Below are 20,048 nucleotides of genomic sequence, written 5' to 3'. Positions count from 1 at the left end.
ATACGCGTGCGTCTATCTTTCTGTTCACTCTCCCCTCCCCGTGATTCCACATACTACAGCTTTGCTTCATCTGTGATCCTGAAATATAATAGCTGTAGAAAAGTTTATTTCTAGGTTCAAAGGTAGCCAGATATGAGAAACGCCTATTCCTCCCTGACAGAGCACCATCTTCCTGATTACTACATAAGACCCTTGTTGCATTCGTCCATTATTTTCTTGGTTCTGCTGGGAAAACATCAGAAATGTAACCGATGTGCAGAAGACGGAAGTTGTGTGTTTGTGTTTGGGGGGGGGGGGGTACACCGATCGTCAAATGCTGAAAATATTAGGTATTCTTAGATGCAAGAACGCAATAGCGCCCCCCCCCCCCCCCAGGATTCTAGCGTGCTGGTGATCCCAAGGAAGCGTATCGTTTCCGAGTTGTGGACCACGGCTGCACGGCAGTCTAGCGAGACTGAACCCGCAGTAAGCGCCCCTGCGTTGTCCATTTAAAAACCTTCTGCAGAGCGAGGAGCAAAAAAGACGCTCCAGACAGAACATTTGCGCCACGCCCCCTCCCCTATTTGGCACAAAAGACAGGGCAGAGACGAGTGAACAGAGGTGGGGGCGTGCTCTGAGTATGACGCAACAATGGGGGTGGGCGAAGCCCGAGCTGCCAGACCTGGGTTCGCAGAGAAGCGATAAACAAGAAACGAGAGTCGAGTAAGATCGGAGTCAAGGAAGAGAAGAAGCGTGACAAGCTGTGGAGGCTTGGCTCTAACAAAACTACCTAACAATAATTTAAAAAGGAGAGGTGGAGGGAAAGAATCTGTTAGTGCAAAGCGGAGGGATCGGGCCGATTTCTTTTCAATTTTTACTGCACTGATTTCTTATGGTAAACGGAATAAGACGAGAACGCTCACCAAGAAAGCTCACAGTTTATGTCTTAAATTTTTAAAGGAAAGACGAAGGAGGGAACTTCAGTTTTCCGCAGAAGATTCAAGAGAGAAAGCAGGACATTTTTTTTCGGGAGTGGATTGGATCTATGCAATGGATTTGCTCTCCGTGAAGAAGTTGTTTTGGTGACACGGAACTAGGAAGAAACTTTTTTTTCCCCCCACACATTGATGTGCTCGTAGTTGTTGGTGCTGCCGCTGCAGGGTGTTCTGCCCTACTGTGAGCAGACCGTGCTGGAGGCTTGATTGATTCTTTACCTGCAAAGGATAATAATATATATATAATTTTTTAAAAAGTTGGAGAACCATTAAACGTCTGCTCTTTAAATCTGAGCTCTAGGTAGAAATATCATCGCCTTGTTCCAAATTGTATCGCCTTTATCGCTTGCTCTCCCATTGGAATACAGTAATACATCGAGATTGATTTTTTTTATATATTTTTACAAGTATTTGGCTGTTGTTCTTTATATTTTATTTATTGTATTATTATATATTTTTTTGTCCGCGCTCGAGGAAAGGATGTACCTGACTGTGAAGGCACTGGCGGTGTGGCACTTGGTGCTGTGGGTGCTGGTGAGCTCTGGGGAAGCTTTGGTGTGTTTGCCCTGCGACGAATCCAAGTGCGAGGAGTCCAAGAACTGCACGGGCAGCATTGTGCTGGGCATCTGCGGCTGCTGCTACATGTGCGCCCGCCAGAAGAACGAGAGCTGCGGCGGCGTGTACGGGCTGCACGGCGCCTGCGACCGGGGGCTGCGCTGTGTCATCCGCCCCCCGCTCCACGGCGACTCCATCACCGAGTACGAAGTGGGCGTCTGCGAAGGTATGGGGGGGGGGGGGGGCGCACTCTTTACTTTCTCCCTTTAAGATGCTTTCTTTTTTTTCATGCCCTCCAGGGGAAAGATTTTATTTTATTTTAACGCAATTTAAATTTGATTTTGTAGTACAATTGTTATTAATGTTCTCTCTTTATTACAAAATCAATAAAAAATATTAAGACTAAAAAAAAAAGTGCAATCCAAAGTGAGCAAGATCCCGTCTGATAAGATGAGTTTTTGGGCACCTGCACACGATGTCCTTCTGATTCCTGCACCGTTCAGTGCCCGGCAACGATGTCTGGCTTTTGCTAGATTGCGGTGCTGACCCTTCCGAGAGCTACTTTGTACTGTAAGGGTTGTTTCTTTAACCTTTTCCGGTGTAAATATTAGCGCTGGCTGATTGTGTGCTGTTTTGACACTTCTGTAGTGTGAAACACTGAAGCTGGAGAGAGCCGCATTCCCTGGGTTGAAGGAGTAATGGCCAGATCCGACCCCCCCCCCCCCCCCCCCGGCTTGAAATGCAAGCCTGCCTTTCTCTTATGTTGCCCTTTCCAATGAAGAAGAAATTTACTAAAAGTGGAGAAAGTTGGCTGTGTATCTCCTAAGAAGTTGTGACGGCGGTTTCACATTACCCAGTCCCACAAGTGCGCTTTTCCCTCCTCCCCATGCACACACCTCCGATGGGAGGTGAACGCTGTCCCTCTGCTCATCTTTTTCAGATGGGCTGAAAATTCCGCTGGTCAGATCCCCCTCACTGACAGGAAAATGGACGTTTAAACATGTGGGGGGAACTATTCAGCGTAACTTTCTATTAGCTAGGGGCTGCTTTTGACCTGAAATCTCGGGTGGGCTTTTAGGTTGAGCGTAGGAGTAGATGTTGTCCCTCGCAAGTTGTTCATGTCAAGCTTAGATCTTCGTCATACACCTCGTGCGTCAGTGGGAAAGAGTTTTCAGCAGCTCTATTAAACGCAACAAACCACAGGTGCACCGTAGACCGAGAGCCTTCCCCAAATGTCACTTCAAGCGTCTGAATCCTTGGGGTGGTCTCTTCTGATGACTTCTCTTCAGCCGTAAATTAGATTAGGCTGGTTAATTACCTGTCCGCATTGTTGTAGTAAACCCCTCCCCCACCACCGTCTCTTTAACAAGAATAGGAACAGGCTGTTTCTTGGGAGAGGGGAAGCTTGTGGGCTGGTGCAGCAGAGGTGGACTGCAGATTTTGGTTTGATGGAGGTGGTGTAACACATTATTTTCGGGGTTTGGATGAGGTGCTGGTTCTCTGGCATTTTCTGCTAGGGGTGGGTGGGGTTTCTGGATAGGAATGCTTGTGCTCGCCGATGAGCTCGTGTGTTTTACTTGCGTGTCTGTGTGTCTTCTAGGACTTTTGGACTACGATCGGGGTGGGGGGAAGGGAGTGTGCCCGAGGGAGGAGAGGTAAAAGCCGATTTGGAGAATTACAGCCTCGGATAATACTTGTTCAGATCCAGATTAGTGCCCTTTTTCTGCCTTCCCTCACGCAGCATCAGTGGGGGAATTTATGTGGGTGCGTGTATATTTGTACGAACGAATAGAATTTGGTTGTAAATGGATCTGTTTCAAGGAGGAGAGAAAAAAAGTGAAGGCGAGGTCCCCCGTTGGTCATTCTGGGTCAGTTTATTAAGCTCCGCGTGAAATCGATTTTTCTGCAGTGTTGTCTTCTGGCCGTCGGGGTTTGTTTTGGAACTGCAGTAGTGTGGCCAAGCAATCAGCAGCCCAGGAAAAGCTGTAGGTAATGGTGAAGGCTCAAACTAGCACATTTATATAGACTGCTGGTGCTTTGTATTGCCCTGTTCAGCTCTGGTGGCCTTTCAGATTTCCCTTACAGTAACACACAATATCTCACTGTTTATATATACATACATACACATGTACATCATATTTTATTTTACTGCCAACTTTTCATTCTTTTAGTTATCACTTTGTCTCCCATTATAATTTTACTCATTACTCTCCCCCCTCCTTCCAACACACATTTCAAAGCCAGTAAGAAATATAAAAATAACGAGCTAGAACTTCCAGGTACGTGTGGGAAGGACCAAGTGGACGCTTTCTCTCCTGGGAGACAGACAATTCCTTTCCCTCTCTGCTATGTGTCAATCGAAAATCTATAAGAGGTTCTGAATAACAGCAGCAGCTGCTATAGGAGGCTGGATCTTCCATGGAGGGTTGGGAAGGAGGCATTAAAAACATGCCCCATACTGAGCAGAAACAAATACGAAACCACGAAAGTATCTATTTTTCTTGTTTTGAAAGTGCGTAATTGTTTTTGAGAAAACATATCTGATTTTTTCATAGCTTGGAAGGTAGACGGCAGCATAGAGTCCAGAAAACTCTTTCTGAGGGGAGGAAGCAATCGAGAATGTGAAAATGTGTAATAGAAAAAGCTGCAGTACTGTCTTAATAGAGCAGACTTTTATTTGGATTGTGTAACATCTTTTTGCCAGCAGCTTACAGTTAAGGGAGCTAACACTAATACTCATTGTGGATATCCTGAAAACCTGAGTGGCTGGGGTGCCTCCAGGACTAGGTTTGGGATCCACTGGCCTAGTTTTATCTAGTTTTATAAATTTTGAAGGTAAGTTCTTTTCGCTACATAAAACTTGTCTAACTTAGCTACAATTGGTTGCAAGGGATAGAAACAGAGAAACATGCCGGCAGATAAGAGCCAAATGGCTCATCCAGTCTGCCCATCCACAGCAACCACTATCTCCTGCTTTCCCTAAGAGATCCCATGTGTCTGTCTACCCCACTCTTTCTTAAATTCAGACACAGTCCTCATGTCCACCACCTCCACCAAGAGGCGATTCCACACATCCACCACCCTTTCTATAAAAAGAAGTATTTCCTTAGATTACTCCTGAGCCTATAACTTTTTAACTTCATCATACAAACTAACACACGTGACCAGCTTCTCCTACATGAGTACGCAGCTGTGGAATGCACTTCCAACTAGAGACTTGCACAGGAACGGGGTTTGCGGGAATCCCGCGGAACCCGCAGGATTCCCGTGGGGATGGAAGCAGTTCCTTTGGGGTTCCTGTGGAAGTGTATGCTGCACTTGCGCCAGCCTCTCACCTACCGAGTTCTTTGAGTGCTGACTCCTCCACCTCTTTGCTTTAACATCACAGATGTGGAAAGCCTCCATTAAGGAGGTGGTAGAGATACAAATGGTGACGAAATTCAAAAAGGCATGGGATAAACACAGAGGATCTCTATTTAGAAAATGGAAGTTATAAAAAACCTAAACTTAAATGGCTGCATGTGTGTGGATGTGTCGTGTGACACTTACATGGTGACTCTGGCTGTGATGAACTAGGGCTGATACCGGGAGACCTGTACGGTCTGTGTCTCATATATGGCAATCTGGTTTTGGATGGGCTGGAAAGGGTTTAGACAGCAACTTTAGTGGCTGGAACATGAGGACAGTTCTGGACAGACTTTTACGGTCTGTGTCCCGCAAATGAGAAGATGAATAGGCTGGAGTGGGCTTTGAGGGCAACTCCAGCAGTTGGAACATAAGGATAGAGCCAGGTGGACTTCTATGGTGTATGTCCCAGAAACACCACAGAAAGACTATAATCAAGTATATAATATCACATTCATTGTTGATTTAATCATGAATTGATAGTGATTGTGACTATTGGGCAGACTGGATGAACCGATCCGGTTTTTATCTGTTGTTATTTACTATGTTACTATTAATCCTCTCTGCTCCTGGGCTGATGCGCAGACCTCAGCTCTGACATAAGCATGAGCATCAGATGTCACCTGACCTACAGGCGCATGCATGTGGTGATCTCTTAGCACACAGTGCCAGTGAATCAGAGAAGTCTTATATGTGTGCACCAGAGTGTTCCATCTTCTGTTCCTTCCTTGCCTGCAGTGCTGCGGCTCAAACCCAGAGACTGAGAGAGCTGACAGGAAATTTTTTTTAATGTACCATTAAATTCTTGTGGGTGAGGACAGGTTAAATTCTTGCGGGGATGGGCGGGGACGGGTAAGATTCCCCGTGGGGACGGGCAGGGATGGGTTAGATTCCCCACGGGGACGGGTGGGGATGGGTTAGATTCCCTATGGGGATGAATGGGGACGGGTTGGATTCCAGTGGGGACGGGTTGGATTTCTGTCCCCGTGCAACTCTCTACTTCCAACTCACCTGAAAACGATCAACGAATTAACTATCTTCCGCAAATCTCTGAAAATTTATCTCTTTAACAAGACCTACCACGAGAACCCATAACTAACTATATCACAACACCTTTCCACATTACTCAGAATGTATCTTTCTTTAACTGCTTGACCAAATCCTCTTGCTTTCCTTGACTTGTCTGTAACCTCAATTGTATTCTTACCCTGTTATGGTGACGCCATAACAGGTCTCTCTGTAAGCCACATTGAGCCTGCAAATAGGTGGGAAAATGTGGGATACAAGTGCAATAAATAAATAAATAAATATGCCCTCTCGTTCCAGAGTTTTCCTTCATTTGAAAGAGGCTCACCTCCTGTACATTAATGTCACAGAGGTATTAAAACGTAAGATGGTCTACAGTGACTAGAAATGTTTCCTGAAATTATTGTTACATGTTTGCACAATAAGTTCACTTTTTGCTGTGACCTTTGCCCAATGCCTCCACGTTCGTTCTCTGCTCCTTACCCCCTCTAAAAATACATTGTCTTATGTGCTACGCCTGTGCTTGCCTTATTTTTTATTTTAATTTGTTCCCCATAGGTCTTGTGCCCTGTTCCTGGTGATTTCCACCATTTCCGCCCAGTTACATTAGTTCTGCCCCAGCGGGTAAAGTTTTATGTCTGGACCCAGGTTAGGGCCACTGCCAGGATGATGACTCCTTCTAGTCCCCTTCTGCTATGTTTTCTTCTTCTGTTTTCTTCTTTATACCAGCCTCCCTTGTAGGTTTGTACTCTCCTCTGTCCTATCGGTTTTATTGGCGTTCCTCTTCCAGCTTCCTTTTTAGATTGTATGCCGCTTTATGTGCTCATGAAGAGTGGTATATTAAGTTTTAATAAACCATAAAAATACAGTGCAGTTATGATTGGCAAAAGAGAAACTTATCATAAAACACTGTAACGTGTTTTATGGTATGTCTTCCCCCCCCCCCCCCAAACTGTGCAAGCCTTTGGGTTGACAGGACAGAGTAAGAAGTGAGCTGCGTAAAAGTCCCAGACCCTTACCCTGATCCTCTCCATCCACTAGTAACAAACCGGCTATCCAGTTGTTATCTTCAGCTGCAACTGAAGGAACTGGGCTTTTGTGCCACCTTGCAAACATTTCCCAATCTCACCACTCCTCAAAGGTCCACTGGCTGCTTTCCTTCTTTTCATACTCTGCAGAGTCATCATCGTCTCTGCCATCCCTTGGAGTTGAGCATGTCCCTCCGTAAGCTGCTCAGTCACAAAGCGATGCCTTCTGCTAACACCCTTCGCCTGACCTTGTCAGAGAACCCTGAAGCAGATCTTCCCAACATATCACCACAAATTCCCAGCGTACACCATATATAACCTTCCAGTTGTGCCAAGCCACACAGAATTCCCAAACTGTTGAAACAAGCCCTTCTATCAGGCAGAAGTGGGTAAGGACCAGTCAGGGGCAGGTCTGGCGTTAGGGGGGTGGCAAACAGAGCACTTGTCTCGTCCCCTTATATCATAGGGGCCTCAAACCTGCCTCAAGCTAAAGGAAGCATAGGCTGAAGGCCAGCTTTTGCCCCCCCCCCCCCTCTCAGTTTGTGCCCTGATCCCCTGAATGTCTGACACCAACCCTGATTAGGGCCAGGGTTCGATCAAGCCATACTCCACCATGACAGACAGGGCATAGTGGTCTGAGAATGACCTGGTGGCATTTAAAAGATCCCCTTTGCCTTAACTAGTCACTGTGGGAGAAGGAGTTCTTTCATTCCACATTCAGCCAAAGGTGAAGGTATCAATACCCACAGCTAATGCTTTTGGCAGACATCTGTCAAGAGAGAAAAGACAAGCTGTCCTTTTTCAAGGCTGTTGAATAGAGCATGTGAGGCTCCCGGCCATTATAGCTGAGAGTCTCAAGAGTGCAATTGTTAATTTTTTAATTTAGTTTACGTGTTTTCATTGGTAGTTCAAAATGAGTTACATTCAGGTACAGTAATATTCCCCTCTCTCAGAGATCGCACAATGTAAGTTCCTCTGTGACCAAATCATGATCTTTTTGTTGGCATGGAAGGTTACCATAAAGTCTAATATTTAGTGTAAAAATTCTGCTCTCATGGGCTCCACATCCCCTCTATTTAATATGCACCTCTGTTTCATTCAGAGTGCTGATCTCAAGACAGACTCAGAGATGCAATATTTGCTGTGGCAGGATGGCTTGGACGCTTGCCATCTCTGGCTGCAAGGACTATGCAAACAGGGTGGCCACTTAACAGGAATAGCATGCAAGTTGGTGTAAAAAAAAAAAAACCCGTGCTGCTCCACACCTCACTGCGCCTGGATCGGGATTAATCTCCAACAGGACACTCACAGTGTATGCTCCCATTCATTGGAAGCGTTCACTTGGAGCCCCTCCCTCTACCCTTTCATATTAAAGGGACTGAATATCAAAGCTATTCTTTGTGAAAAGATTTCTACCAACCATATGTAGAACTTACTGACATGCACCTACTCCAGGGTACCCATAAGCTTAGCCCCTTTCTTGCCTCTTGGGAGGACGTGGATGGCGTTACAAACCAGTTCCACATCCGGCCAAAATAATCTTGACAACTTTATCCACTTTGTTTATTTATTTCCAGGCATTTGATATACCATAAGTGAATCCTGTACAGACAAACTAAGCGGTTCACAACAGTCTAATCATAAAAATCAAAATCTGTACTGAAGGGGGGAGAAGGGGAGCGAGGAGCAATGAAACATAGTAACATAGTAGATGACGGCAGAAAAAGACCTGTACGGTCCACCCAGTCTGTCCAACAAGATAAACTCGCATGTGCCATTTTTTGTGTATACCTTACCTTGATTTGTACCTGTCTTTTTCAGGACACATACCGTATAAGTCTGCCCAGCACTATCCCTGCCTCCCAACCTCCAGTCCCGCTTCCCACCACCAGCTCTGGCACAGACCGTATAAGTCTGCCCTGCCTCCCACCACCGGCTAAGCTTCTGGGGATCCCTTCCTTCTGATCAGGATTCTTTTATGTTTATCCCACGCATGTTTGAATTCCGTTACTGTTTTCCTCTCCACCACCTCCCGCGGGAGGGCATTCCAAGCATCCACCACAGTGGCGTTCCTAGGGGGGTGGACACCCGGGACGGCGCCCCGCCCCCCCGGGTGCAGCACCCCCCTCCCCCCGATGCAGCGCGGACCCCCCCCTGGGTGCAGCACACACACCCGGGTGCACGCCGCTGGGGGGGGGGTGCCGCAGCGCGCGCGCCTGCTCAGAGTTCCCTGACTTCGCGTGTTCGCTGCAGCTCCCTCTGACCCAGAACAGGAAGTAACCTGTTCCAGGGCAGAGGGAGCTGCAGCGAACGCGCGAAGTCAGTGAACTCAAAGAAGGCGCGCGCCGCGGCACCCCCCAGCGGCATGCACCTGGGGCGGAGCGCCCCCACCGCCCCCCCCCTTGGTACGCCACTGATCCACCACTCTCTCCATGAAAAAATACTTCCTGACAAACAGAAATGGAGGGTGGGCAATTAGTGGAGGAGAAGGCAGAGGAAAACAGGAAAGCTTTTAAAACGAAGATAAAACCAAAAGGCAGACCTTGTGAAGAACGCAGTTTTTATTGGTAAATTAAAAGCGCCCAGAAGTTCAACGTACAATGCCCGACATGGCCATGTTTTGCCAAAACTTCAGGGATAGTAGTAACTGCAAATACAAAATTAAAGAGAACATTCAGACCTAAATCATGATAATAAATAAAACACACAAACTTGAATATAAAAAGGAGGGACTCCCAGAACAACATCTTTAAAACATGTAACCCAATACTAAAACTGAATATCTAAGTGAAAAAAAGCAGTAATCATTAAAACTTTGACAAAAAGGACTATAAAAGCCATCATACAAACAGTTAAAGAAGACTGAGAGGCTTACCCAGCTGGTGTAACACTTCAAAATCAGCCTGACTGGTGCAGCTATTAAATGTGGCAAGCACTATAGTAGTAGAGACAAAAATGTCCACCATTGTTAAAAGAAACACATATGGGCTAAAAGAAAACTTAAAATAGGATGTCAACCATAAAAAAAGTGTGTACTTACATACTCTGAATTCAGTCTTTTCCCGAAAACGTTGTGTAGTCAGTAAAAAACAAACGTGATGTGACATTCCAGCTTAAGTGCATGCTGATGTCATGCATGCATAATGAGTGTGAAAACATCTAAAGTAAAATACATCTTTTAAAAGTAATTTTGAAGCCAAAAATGGTCGTAATCATAGAACATGAAATAAAAAATCATATTGGTAACTTTAGAATGTTAAAATTTAACATAAAAGCACTGTTGACACCCGTTTTACATCGCTAAAACAATCCAAACCTAAAGTGTAAAATGAACGTCTTGAGATGGGCCTTGAATGACTAGGAATAACAGCTCTCAGAGATGAAGGTAGAGCATTCCACACCTTAGAACCTTAAATAGCTGAAAGCTGTGTTGCGCGTAGCTGCCAGGAAGGGGGGAGGGGCAAAATTCCCTGGGCCCGGGCCTCCAAGGGGGGCCCAGCGCTGGGGTCGCTCTCTCTCTCTCCTGCTCCTGATGGGATCCGAGTGATCGCATCCCGACAGGAGCAGGAGAGAGAAAACTCTGGTGCCGTAGCCAGGCCCCCCTTGGAGGCTGGGGAGGACCCAGAGGAGCACCTCCAGAAGTGCTCTTCTGCCCAGCTGAGCAGCTGCTGCAGTTGCAGGAGCAGGCAATTGGCGGAAGAACAGCGCTGGAGGAACCCGATTTCTGCTGGCGGGGCCTCGGGATCCCCGCCAGCGAAGGTAATTGGATTATGGGGAGGGCGACAACGATCCGGGGGGCAGGCGGCAGCAATCTGGGGAGGAAGCAATGATGGGGGTGGGCGGCAGCCCTACCCCGGGCCTGGTTCAGTCTCGCTGCAGCCCTGGTGTCGCGAGAGAGTGAGGGTGGAGAGCTGAAGGGGACGGCACACAGAGAGGATTTTCTGAAGATGACCGGAGAAGATGCGAGGGGAAGTAGGGGATCAAAAGCATTTACAGATAGGTGGGAGCATTGGATATATAGCCTTTACGGAGAAGCAAGAGAAGTTTATAATGGATACGATAAGAAACAGGGAGCCAGTGTTCATGATGGAGGAGATGTGTCACATGGTCAAAACAATGTACCCGATGGATGAGTTTTACTGGTGTGGACGGAATTCATTGAAGTCATTTCAGAGAGGATAGTGGAAGGCTGGCATATAGAGAATTGCAGTAATCTATCTGATTGATGACCAGGAATAAGATAAGGGAGCAACTGGACTGGGGAGAAAAAAAGGGCGGACTGAATGGATACGATGTAATGAGAAAAAGGAAGACTTAACCACTTTGCTTCTGAAAAGTGAGTCGAGTCAAAGATGGTCACCAGGATATGGATGGAGTCTTTGAAAATGAGCTGAATATTGTGCAACACTGGAGTGGGGGGCAGAGTAGATGAGGGACTATTGAAGGCAAATGACTCACATTTAGCCAAATTGAGAAAGAGGCCATTATCTTTCAACCAAGTTGAGACAGCAGCCAAGCAAGAGTTAAGAGTAATGGGAGCAGAAGTAGGGTCAGTGGTACAGAAAAGATTTTGAATGTCATCAGCAAGCCCTTTGGTCGTGGGAGGAGCCAGCATTCGTAAGGTACTGGCCCCCCTGACATGCCAGGATACCAACCGGGCACCCTAGGGGGCACTGCAGTGGACTTCACAAATTGCTCCCAGGTACATAGCTCCCTTACCTTCCATGCTGAGCCCCTCCATTACCCACAACTGTACACCACTACCATAGCCCTTACGGGTGAAGGGGGCACCTAGATGTGGGTACAGTGGGTTTTGGAGGGCTCACATTTACCTCCACAAGTGTAACAGGTAGGGGGGGATGGGCCTGGGTCCGCCTGCCTGAAGTGCACTGCACCCACTAAAACTGCTCCAGGGACCTGGAGACTGCTGTGATGGACTTGAGTATGACATTGAGGCTGGCATAGAGGCTGGCACAAAATAGTTTTAAAGATGTTTTTTGTGGGTGGGAGGAGGTTAGTGACCACTGGGGGAGTAGGAGGTCATCCCCAATTCTCTCCGGTGGTCATCTGATCAGTTCGGGCACCTTTTTGTGCCTTGGTCGTAAGAAAAACAGGACCAGGTAAAGTCGTCCAAGAGCTCCTCAGGGATGCCCTTTTTTTTCCCACTATGGGTCGAGGATGTCCATGTGTTAGGCACGCTCAAGTCCCGCCTTCGCTACGCCTCCGATGCCCCCGTGAACTTTGGCCGTCCCTGCGACGGAAAGCAGTTGGGGAAGTCTAGAATCGGCTTTCGATTATACCGCTTTGGATGACCCTGTGAGAAGGACGCCCATCTTCCGATTTTTGTTGAAGATGGGCGTCCTTCTCTTTCGAAAATAAGCCTGTTTGTGTCACAAGTACTCGTGTTGCATATCTTTTCCAGCAGAATCAAGTATGTATGTTTGAGGCACTTAGAAATCATCAGCACAGAAAAGGCACAATAAACTGATAGGAGGATGCAAGATCAGCCAGGGGAGGAGTGAGAGAGAGTACCTTTTAAAATTTTTGCATCAGGGGCGACATATCAGTTAAAACCTAAAATCAGAAGTCCTAAATATACAGTTTGAACTTTTCTGCTCCCACTCTTCATACCACCACTGCTGCATATTTTGTGAATCACTTGTGCATACAGATTAACATCGTCCTTTGCCTTGACTTGCTCAGTTTTGACCTGACTCTTGAAAGGTAATTAAGAAAGAAACTGCGTTAGTCCAGTAAAAAGCTGTCACCAGTGAATGTTCTTGTTCACCTTTATTTCCAGTCTTCAGTTGAAGGAAGTGTGCCTCACCGGCATTGTGATGAGTTACACAAGGTATCTCACATATATATTTTATAAAATTAAATTAATTTCCTAGGAAAAATCGAATCTCTTTTAACCAAGTACAAATATTTTGAAATTGTTGTCAAAATTTCAACACCTAATGCTTGAAGCAGTCCCAGATGCTGGAAAATGTGGGCCTTATCTAATTTAAATACAAGCCACACTTTGTTTTACATAATACTTCTCTTCTAAACATTATGAGTTTTAATTTTTCTGGAGGGGATATTCCAAACATAATGATAATCTACAGCAAAGAAAAAAGGGTTCTTTCTCTCTCTCTCTCTATTTTTTTTTAAATACCAAAATCCTGGCAGTAACACAGTATGGAGCTGTCTGGCAGATTAGCACCCCAGTCTAGGTTTGCTAGTTAGATCCATTCACCTGACAGGGTTGATCCAGTTCTGGCCTTACCCCATTGCATGCAGAGACTTGTGGTTCTGTTTTCCCAAAGAAAAGCAAGGCTACAAGTCCCTGCATGCATTGGGGTAAGCTCAGGCCTGGATCGACCCTGTTGGCCAAATCTGGATCTAGTTGGCAATCCTAGGACCCCTTCATTTACCAAAGTTGATGCAGTCTGCACTTGCCTTTCTTTTGCTGCTAACATACCCCATACATTTGGATCTGGGAACTAATCACCCCCTCTACCTCCACCCCACCCCCTGACCCAACCCATCAACGATAGCAAACCACAACTTACACACTGATTGTTGATGAAATATTAAAGGCCGCAGCTTGTTTATTATCATGCAACAATAAATGTAGCAATTAAATATAAACTTCACCCGAGCTACAGTAATAAATTATTAACATGCTTAACATATCTTACACCACATTGCTCTACCATGTCAGCTAGGGCAATGTTACTGGCACGGTCCTCCACGCCCAACCTTTTCTGGGTCACCTGACCCTCCAGACCTCTGGCTCGTAGAGCCCAGTGCACTGCTCATCACCCGATGACCTGTGGCCCCTAGCTCGGATGTCTGCCCACTGTGACACACCAGCCACCACTAAAACCCCAGCAGATCCCAACTCATGTCCCCCGCCATATTAAAACAATAGGGAGGGCGAAGACTGTGATCTGGATGCAGCCCCCTTTAATAATCCTAGCTATACCCCTCCCTTTCCGGCCCTCGTATCCAATCCCCAACTGGGGCTTCAGTGGAAAGCAGCTTTAAATGTAAACTGCCCACTTCCCGAAGCCCCTGCCTCTTTCCCCCCTCCCACATCTGCCCCATCCATCCCAGATTCTTCTTTCCATCCCTTATCCTGGGCTGCAGGGTGGAACTCCCAGCCCAAAGTCAAACTTGCCTTGGGAGACAGGGCTCTTGGCTTAAACTTACCCAAAACACTTTGAAGAGTTTCTTGGTAAGATTGTCTTTCAATTAGCATTTTGTGGCTGGAAAACCTGTTCCAGATCTCTCTGTGTCAGCCATCAAGGACATATTTTTTAGGGCAGTTTTCTGAACTTTGTAAACTAAAGTGACAGCCCATTCAAATACATTGGTGAAAATGGATTTTTTATAAGAATACCAGGTGTAGTAAACAGAGGCGTAGCCAGGTTCTGAACTGAGGGGGAGCAGACTTTTATAAAATAGGCGCCGGTTGGTGTCAGCTAGACAGCAGTGTCTGTGTTGTTGCTCAGGTGCTGTTTCCGAGAGGGCGGGAAAGGCTGGAGGCGAGCCCGCTGTGCTGTCTTCTTCACTGTCATCGCTGCAACTGAAAATAAAAGATTTAAACACGCGGGAGGGGGAGGAAGGAACGGAGAGGAGGGCTGTCAGGTAGCTGAGGGAGGGCAGGTGGGGCTGGTTTGGAACTGAAGGAGATTGAAAAGGGTGAGCTAGGGAAGTCACTGGACATGGATGGGATGGGAGGTTGGGGGGGTCAAAGGAAAATCATTGGACGTGGATAGGGGTGAGGGCAGAGGAGGATCGCTGGACATGGATGGGAGGGGAGGGCAAGGGAGAAAGGTGAAATCACTGGACATGGAGGGGAGGGCAGGGGCAGAGAAGAATTGCTGGACATGGAGGGAAGGGCAGAAGAGTGAGAAGAATTGCTGGACATGGATGGATGGAGGGGCAGGGGAGAGAGAACATTTGCTGGATTGTCAGCTGTCCTGGGACAGAGAAATATCCAGTGTACCTGAATATAACTCACCTTGAGCTACTACTGAAAAAGGTGTGAGCAAAATGAAAATGGAAATAAAATATAGATGGAGGAGAGGGCAGGGGAGAATGGAGAGTTGCTGGACATGGATGGAGAGGAGGGAACCAGAACTTGGGGACTGAAAAGGGGGAGCTGGGGAAGTCACTGGACATAGATGGGAGGGGAAGGTGGGGTGGTCAAAGGAGAATTGTTGGACATAGATAGTGGGGAGGGCAGAGGAGAATCGCTGGACATGGAGGGGAGGGCAGGGGAGAGAAGAGCAATCATTGGACATGGAGAGGAGGGGATGGCAGGGGAGAGAGGATAATTGGTGGACATGGATGGATGGAGGGGGCAGGGAAGAGAGGAAATTTGCTGCATATGGATGGAATTGGTCCCTGGGACAAGCTGTCCCAGAGTTGAGTTCCAGCTTTGGGTGGATCTTGTGCTAGACCGTCAACATTGCTCCCCAGATAAAAGCCTCCATCACTGTGACATCATTAACAGTAAGCTGGTATCCCATTCTTTTTTCTTTTTTTTCAAATAATGGTAATTTTACAGTGCAAACATTTTTGAATGTGCAAAAATCACTGGTTGGTCATTCTAAAAAGTCTGTAACTTCCACGTACGTACAGGTAATCTCATTTCACTTGGCACATAAACGCAGACAGTAACAACAAAGAAAGCCGTACAATTTCAGTTTGAAATTCCAAGTGGTTGCTTGTATAACAGCATTAAGATGAACCTAACTTGCTGTAGAATACTAACAGTAATCCGATTGGGTGCACCGAGGTTTAGACATGACCAGTTATGCCAGGTCCATGGATGGTGAATTTGGCATACCTAAATGTACCTTGCAATGCATACAACTGATAGTATTCTATAAGTAGTGTGCATTGCTAGGCGGAATGCCCGTGGCATGCCCATGCTGTGTCCATGGGTACGGCCTGCTTGTAGTTGCACACTAAGGGCCCTGTTTACTAAGGTGTGCTAAAAATGAGTGTGTGCTAACGCTAGAGACACACATGTCTCTAGTGTTAACATGCTCTAATTTTTAGCTAGCTCTAAAATCGCTAGCACACCTTAGTAAACAGGGCCCTTAGTGTGTAACTACAAGCAGGCCGTACCCATGGATATTATACTGATCTGCTAGTTTGTTTTCCACGTTGGATTTTGCAGATCGGTTGCCTTGTTGTTTTCTGGGACAATCATGTTCTTTAATGCAGCTATTCTATAAACTTGGTGCGCAAATTGGCACCTTACATTAGTCATGCCTTAAAGAGTTGCCTTTTTAAAGTGTTATTTCATATATATTAGAAGTGCATTGTTTTTTTTTTTTTTTAATTTACATTTTATTTATAGACAGGGCTTTGTTATAGACTTGCACGGTAGCTGATGGTCCTTCTGGTATAGTGTGTAGTTCACTCCAGTGAAAGTTCTTATCCTTTTCAACCTAAGTCCTACCTGAATAACTGCCTTGAGCTATTACTGGCAAGGCGTGAGTTAAATCACAAAAAGTCTTATTTTTCTTTGCCAATCATCTACACATCTGGGTAAAAAAATCTGCAATGAAGTACGCAACTTGCATCCTATTTTAGGTCCAAAAATTGCTTAGAAAGTGAAAAGTAATACTTACGGGGTAGGTCATGTCCATCTGTCTGTCTGTGACCCTATTTCAGGGATTAAATGGGAGAAGGTGTGTGTCATCTTTTAGGCTAAATCAGGGCCGGTCTTAGGCCGAGGCGACCGAGGCGGCCGCATAGGGCCCCGCGCTTAGGGGGACCCCGCGCGGCGCGCCTCAGTCAGCCTTGACCTAGTTCCGCCCGCCCGTCCCCCACGATCAATCCCTTTCCTTTTTTTCTTTTAAATTTACCTCCAGTCCGGCAGCGTCAGTGAAAGCGCTCCCAGTAAAGCCGCTTCTCTTCGCTGTGTCCCAAAATTTTCTAAAAATTGAATAATCTTATCAATGGGTGGGGCGGGGGGGGGGCTAGGATAGGGCGGGGCTAGGATGGGGCCCCACCAAATTGGTCTGCATAGGGCCCCGCACTTGCTAAGACCGGCCCTGGGCTAAATGAGTTCTTTCCTACATGAATTTTAGCTGTGCTGAGATTAGCTCCGCTGCTTATTGGTTACCTGGCAGAATGCCAGGGGGGAGGGGGCAAGAGAGGGAGATAGCATGTGGTAGCTGTGGAGTGAGACAGACAGACTGTGGCAGGGAGAGATGCAGAGAACCCAACAGTGTGCAACTGACAGGGATATGTCATGTGTATTAGAACTCCACTCCCAGCCATGTATAACAACTTGGTTGTTTCCAGCTTATTTCCAGTGTTAGCTGGGTTTGTAAAGAAAGCCTACACTGTGTACTGTACAGTATTTCAAAAAGTGCAAGCAGCACTATCCTACTCTGTATGGTGGAAACATTTATTTTTTACAGCTTGAATTCTTATGCATTTATTTTTTGAATTGCTTTTGTGTTTTTCCTAATCCTTCAAGAATAGGTTAGCAATAGAGTTACAGATCCTCTCTCGCTTGCTGCACCAGATTGGTCAATGTAAGGTTACAAATGCTGTCACCCAAAGCACACATGCTGCATGGACCAGTCAGATTTCCAAGCCGTGACAGGAAATGTTTGGACCAAGACTTCGCAGATTTGACCCTGGGGACCCCATGGCCAGTCAGGTTTTCAGGATACTCACAAGGAGTATTTACATACATTGGTGATACAGTGCATGCAAACAGATCTCATGAATATTCACTGAGGTCCCCAGGAAGCCCTGTATTGGATAGCTCTGCACATAGCTTCCTAGGTGTTCAGTGGAATTGCACAAGAGTAGCTTAATAATTACAAAAAATAATTACTTAACAATACAAATATTTAATTGCCACAGGGAGGGTGTTGGTATTGCTGTGTGAACTTCAGACGTACTTTTAGAAAATACAGCATTGTGTAAGACTTTCATGTTTTTTTCACATCTGTCTCTGCATGTAAATATTAGTGAAAGATGATGAGGGAGGAGTGATGGCATTTTACAAAAAACTGTTTTTTGTGTACAGCTTTGGAAGGGAAAAAAACATTGCAATCCTAGAGTTGCATAAAAATGGAACTGGCATTTGATGCGATTTGCAAGGTAGACCTTGAAGAGCAGTCATGCCAGTCAAGCAGTTTATTTAAGGCAGGGATCCTCAAACCAAATCCTCAAGGTCCACAACCCAGCTTGGTTTTCAGGATTTCCACAATGAATATATGCATGGGATCTGTTTGCATTCAATGGAAGCAGTGGATCTCGTACACATTCGATGTGGAAATGGTGAAAACCAGGCTGGATTGTGGGCCTCAAGGATTGGATTTGAGGATCCCTGATTTAGGGTCTTACACTAGTTATTCCTCCAAACTGAGTGCTTGGCAGTATTGCTACCACACTTTTGCTGCACTGTGACATGTTTCCTCATGTGGCATATCTGAATGCAGAAAATGGTGTCTTGATCAGAACAGTGTACCACTTATGGCTCCTCTTGATTTAAAACACTGATTTTCATCAGCCTGGTGTAGTAACAGCGGTTAGCGTATCTGAATTTAAAAAGGTGTAGTTAAATTCCTGGAGGAAAAGTCCATAGTCTGCTGTTGAGACAGACATGGGGAAGCTACTGCTTGCCTTGGGATTGGTAGCATGGAATTTTGCCATTATTTGGGTTTCTGCCAGGTACTTGTGACTTAGATTGGCCACTGTTGGAAACAGGATACTGGGCTAGGTGGACCGTTGGTCTGACACAGTATGGCCATTTTTATCTTGTTATGTTCTGATCTAAGGGTGCTTGTTAGCTGCTCAGTGTAAGTCTGCCAATTGCCTGTTTTGCTGGTGTTTGGATGCTAAGTAATTCTATAACTAGGCATACCCTTTTATGCAACAGATGTTGCATGCAGAGAGTTATTCAATAATGGCACCTGGGCACCCAGTTTCTGTTCTAGTATACTAGCATAACCCAGCATCAGAATGCCTTACATTTGTGACCGTTTCTGGGAAAAGGTGACTAAAGTAGCAGATTCAAAAAAACTTGAGAATGGTTGATTTTTCATGTCATGAGTCCATAAGGACTCATATCCTAAGGACCCAACTTAATTACCTGAATCCAGTAACTCAAAGAAACCCCAATTTGTTATGAACTTAATGAACTTTATATAACTTCCCTCTCTGTGTTTCCCTAATGTGTCTGTACATATCTGTTTCATTTAAAATAACATCACTCTATATTTGTTTCTTCACCGGAGGAGGCTTTTGCCCCACGGCGCTATGTAAGCCACATTGAGCCTGCAAATAGGTGGGAAAATGTGGGGTACAAATGTAACAAATAAATAAATAAACAGTTTGCAAAATTTACATGTTTGAACTTCTTTAACTTTTTTATTATTATATCTGAATGGGGTTTGACTTATATCACAAATTTGTCTGCCGTAACAGAATTCATTAAAACCTCACCTTTTTGTTTCTGGTGACTTTCGTCACCTTATCCCAGATATGTTCCCATTTAGGTGACCGCAGTTGTTACATCAGCCATAGATCTAGTGTACCTGCAGGCAATCAAATTTGGCAAGAGTGTATTCTGTAAATTATGTGTGTTGCTTACCATGGGGCCCTTTTACTAAGCTGCCGTTAAAAGTGGCCTGTGCTAGTTTTGGCATGTGCTGGGCCACTTTTTACTGTGGCAGGAAAAAAGTCTTTTTATAAATGGGGCAGTAAATTGATGTGTGCAAATACAGTGATACCTCGGTTTTCGTCGATAATCCGTCCAAAAACAATCGGCGAAATCTGAAACCGACGATAACCGAGGCAATTATTTCCATATGAATCAATGTAAATCCAATTAATTTGTTCTAGACACTCAAAAGTACATACCAAAATCACATTTTATAGAGAATAAATATAGTCCCATGATGGAGCTAAAGGGAAAGGGTTAACTTATTAGCAAGGGAAACACTTAACAGGGACAATGAGATTTGAGCACATGCGATTTTATCTTACGTGCGTTGCGTTAGACCCGCAGGGTGATGCTCACACAACG

General features: G+C 45.7%; 1 protein-coding gene across 1 annotated transcript in view; it reads left to right on the top strand.

The window, feature by feature from the left end:
• The first annotated feature begins 687 nt into the window (after window positions 1-687).
• CRIM1 (cysteine rich transmembrane BMP regulator 1) overlaps window positions 688-20,048 on the top strand; it is an 882,829-nt gene continuing 863,468 nt past the window's right edge. The window contains exon 1 of the mRNA XM_030196525.1: window positions 688-1,755. Coding sequence (XP_030052385.1) covers window positions 1,455-1,755 — 301 coding nt within the window. The 5' untranslated portion in view covers window positions 688-1,454. The remainder of the gene's footprint in view (window positions 1,756-20,048) is intronic.

Source organism: Microcaecilia unicolor, chromosome 3 (assembly GCF_901765095.1).
Source record: "Microcaecilia unicolor chromosome 3, aMicUni1.1, whole genome shotgun sequence".
Classification (NCBI taxonomy): Eukaryota; Metazoa; Chordata; class Amphibia; order Gymnophiona; family Siphonopidae; genus Microcaecilia; species Microcaecilia unicolor.
This window is presented reverse-complemented; position numbering and strand designations above follow the sequence as displayed.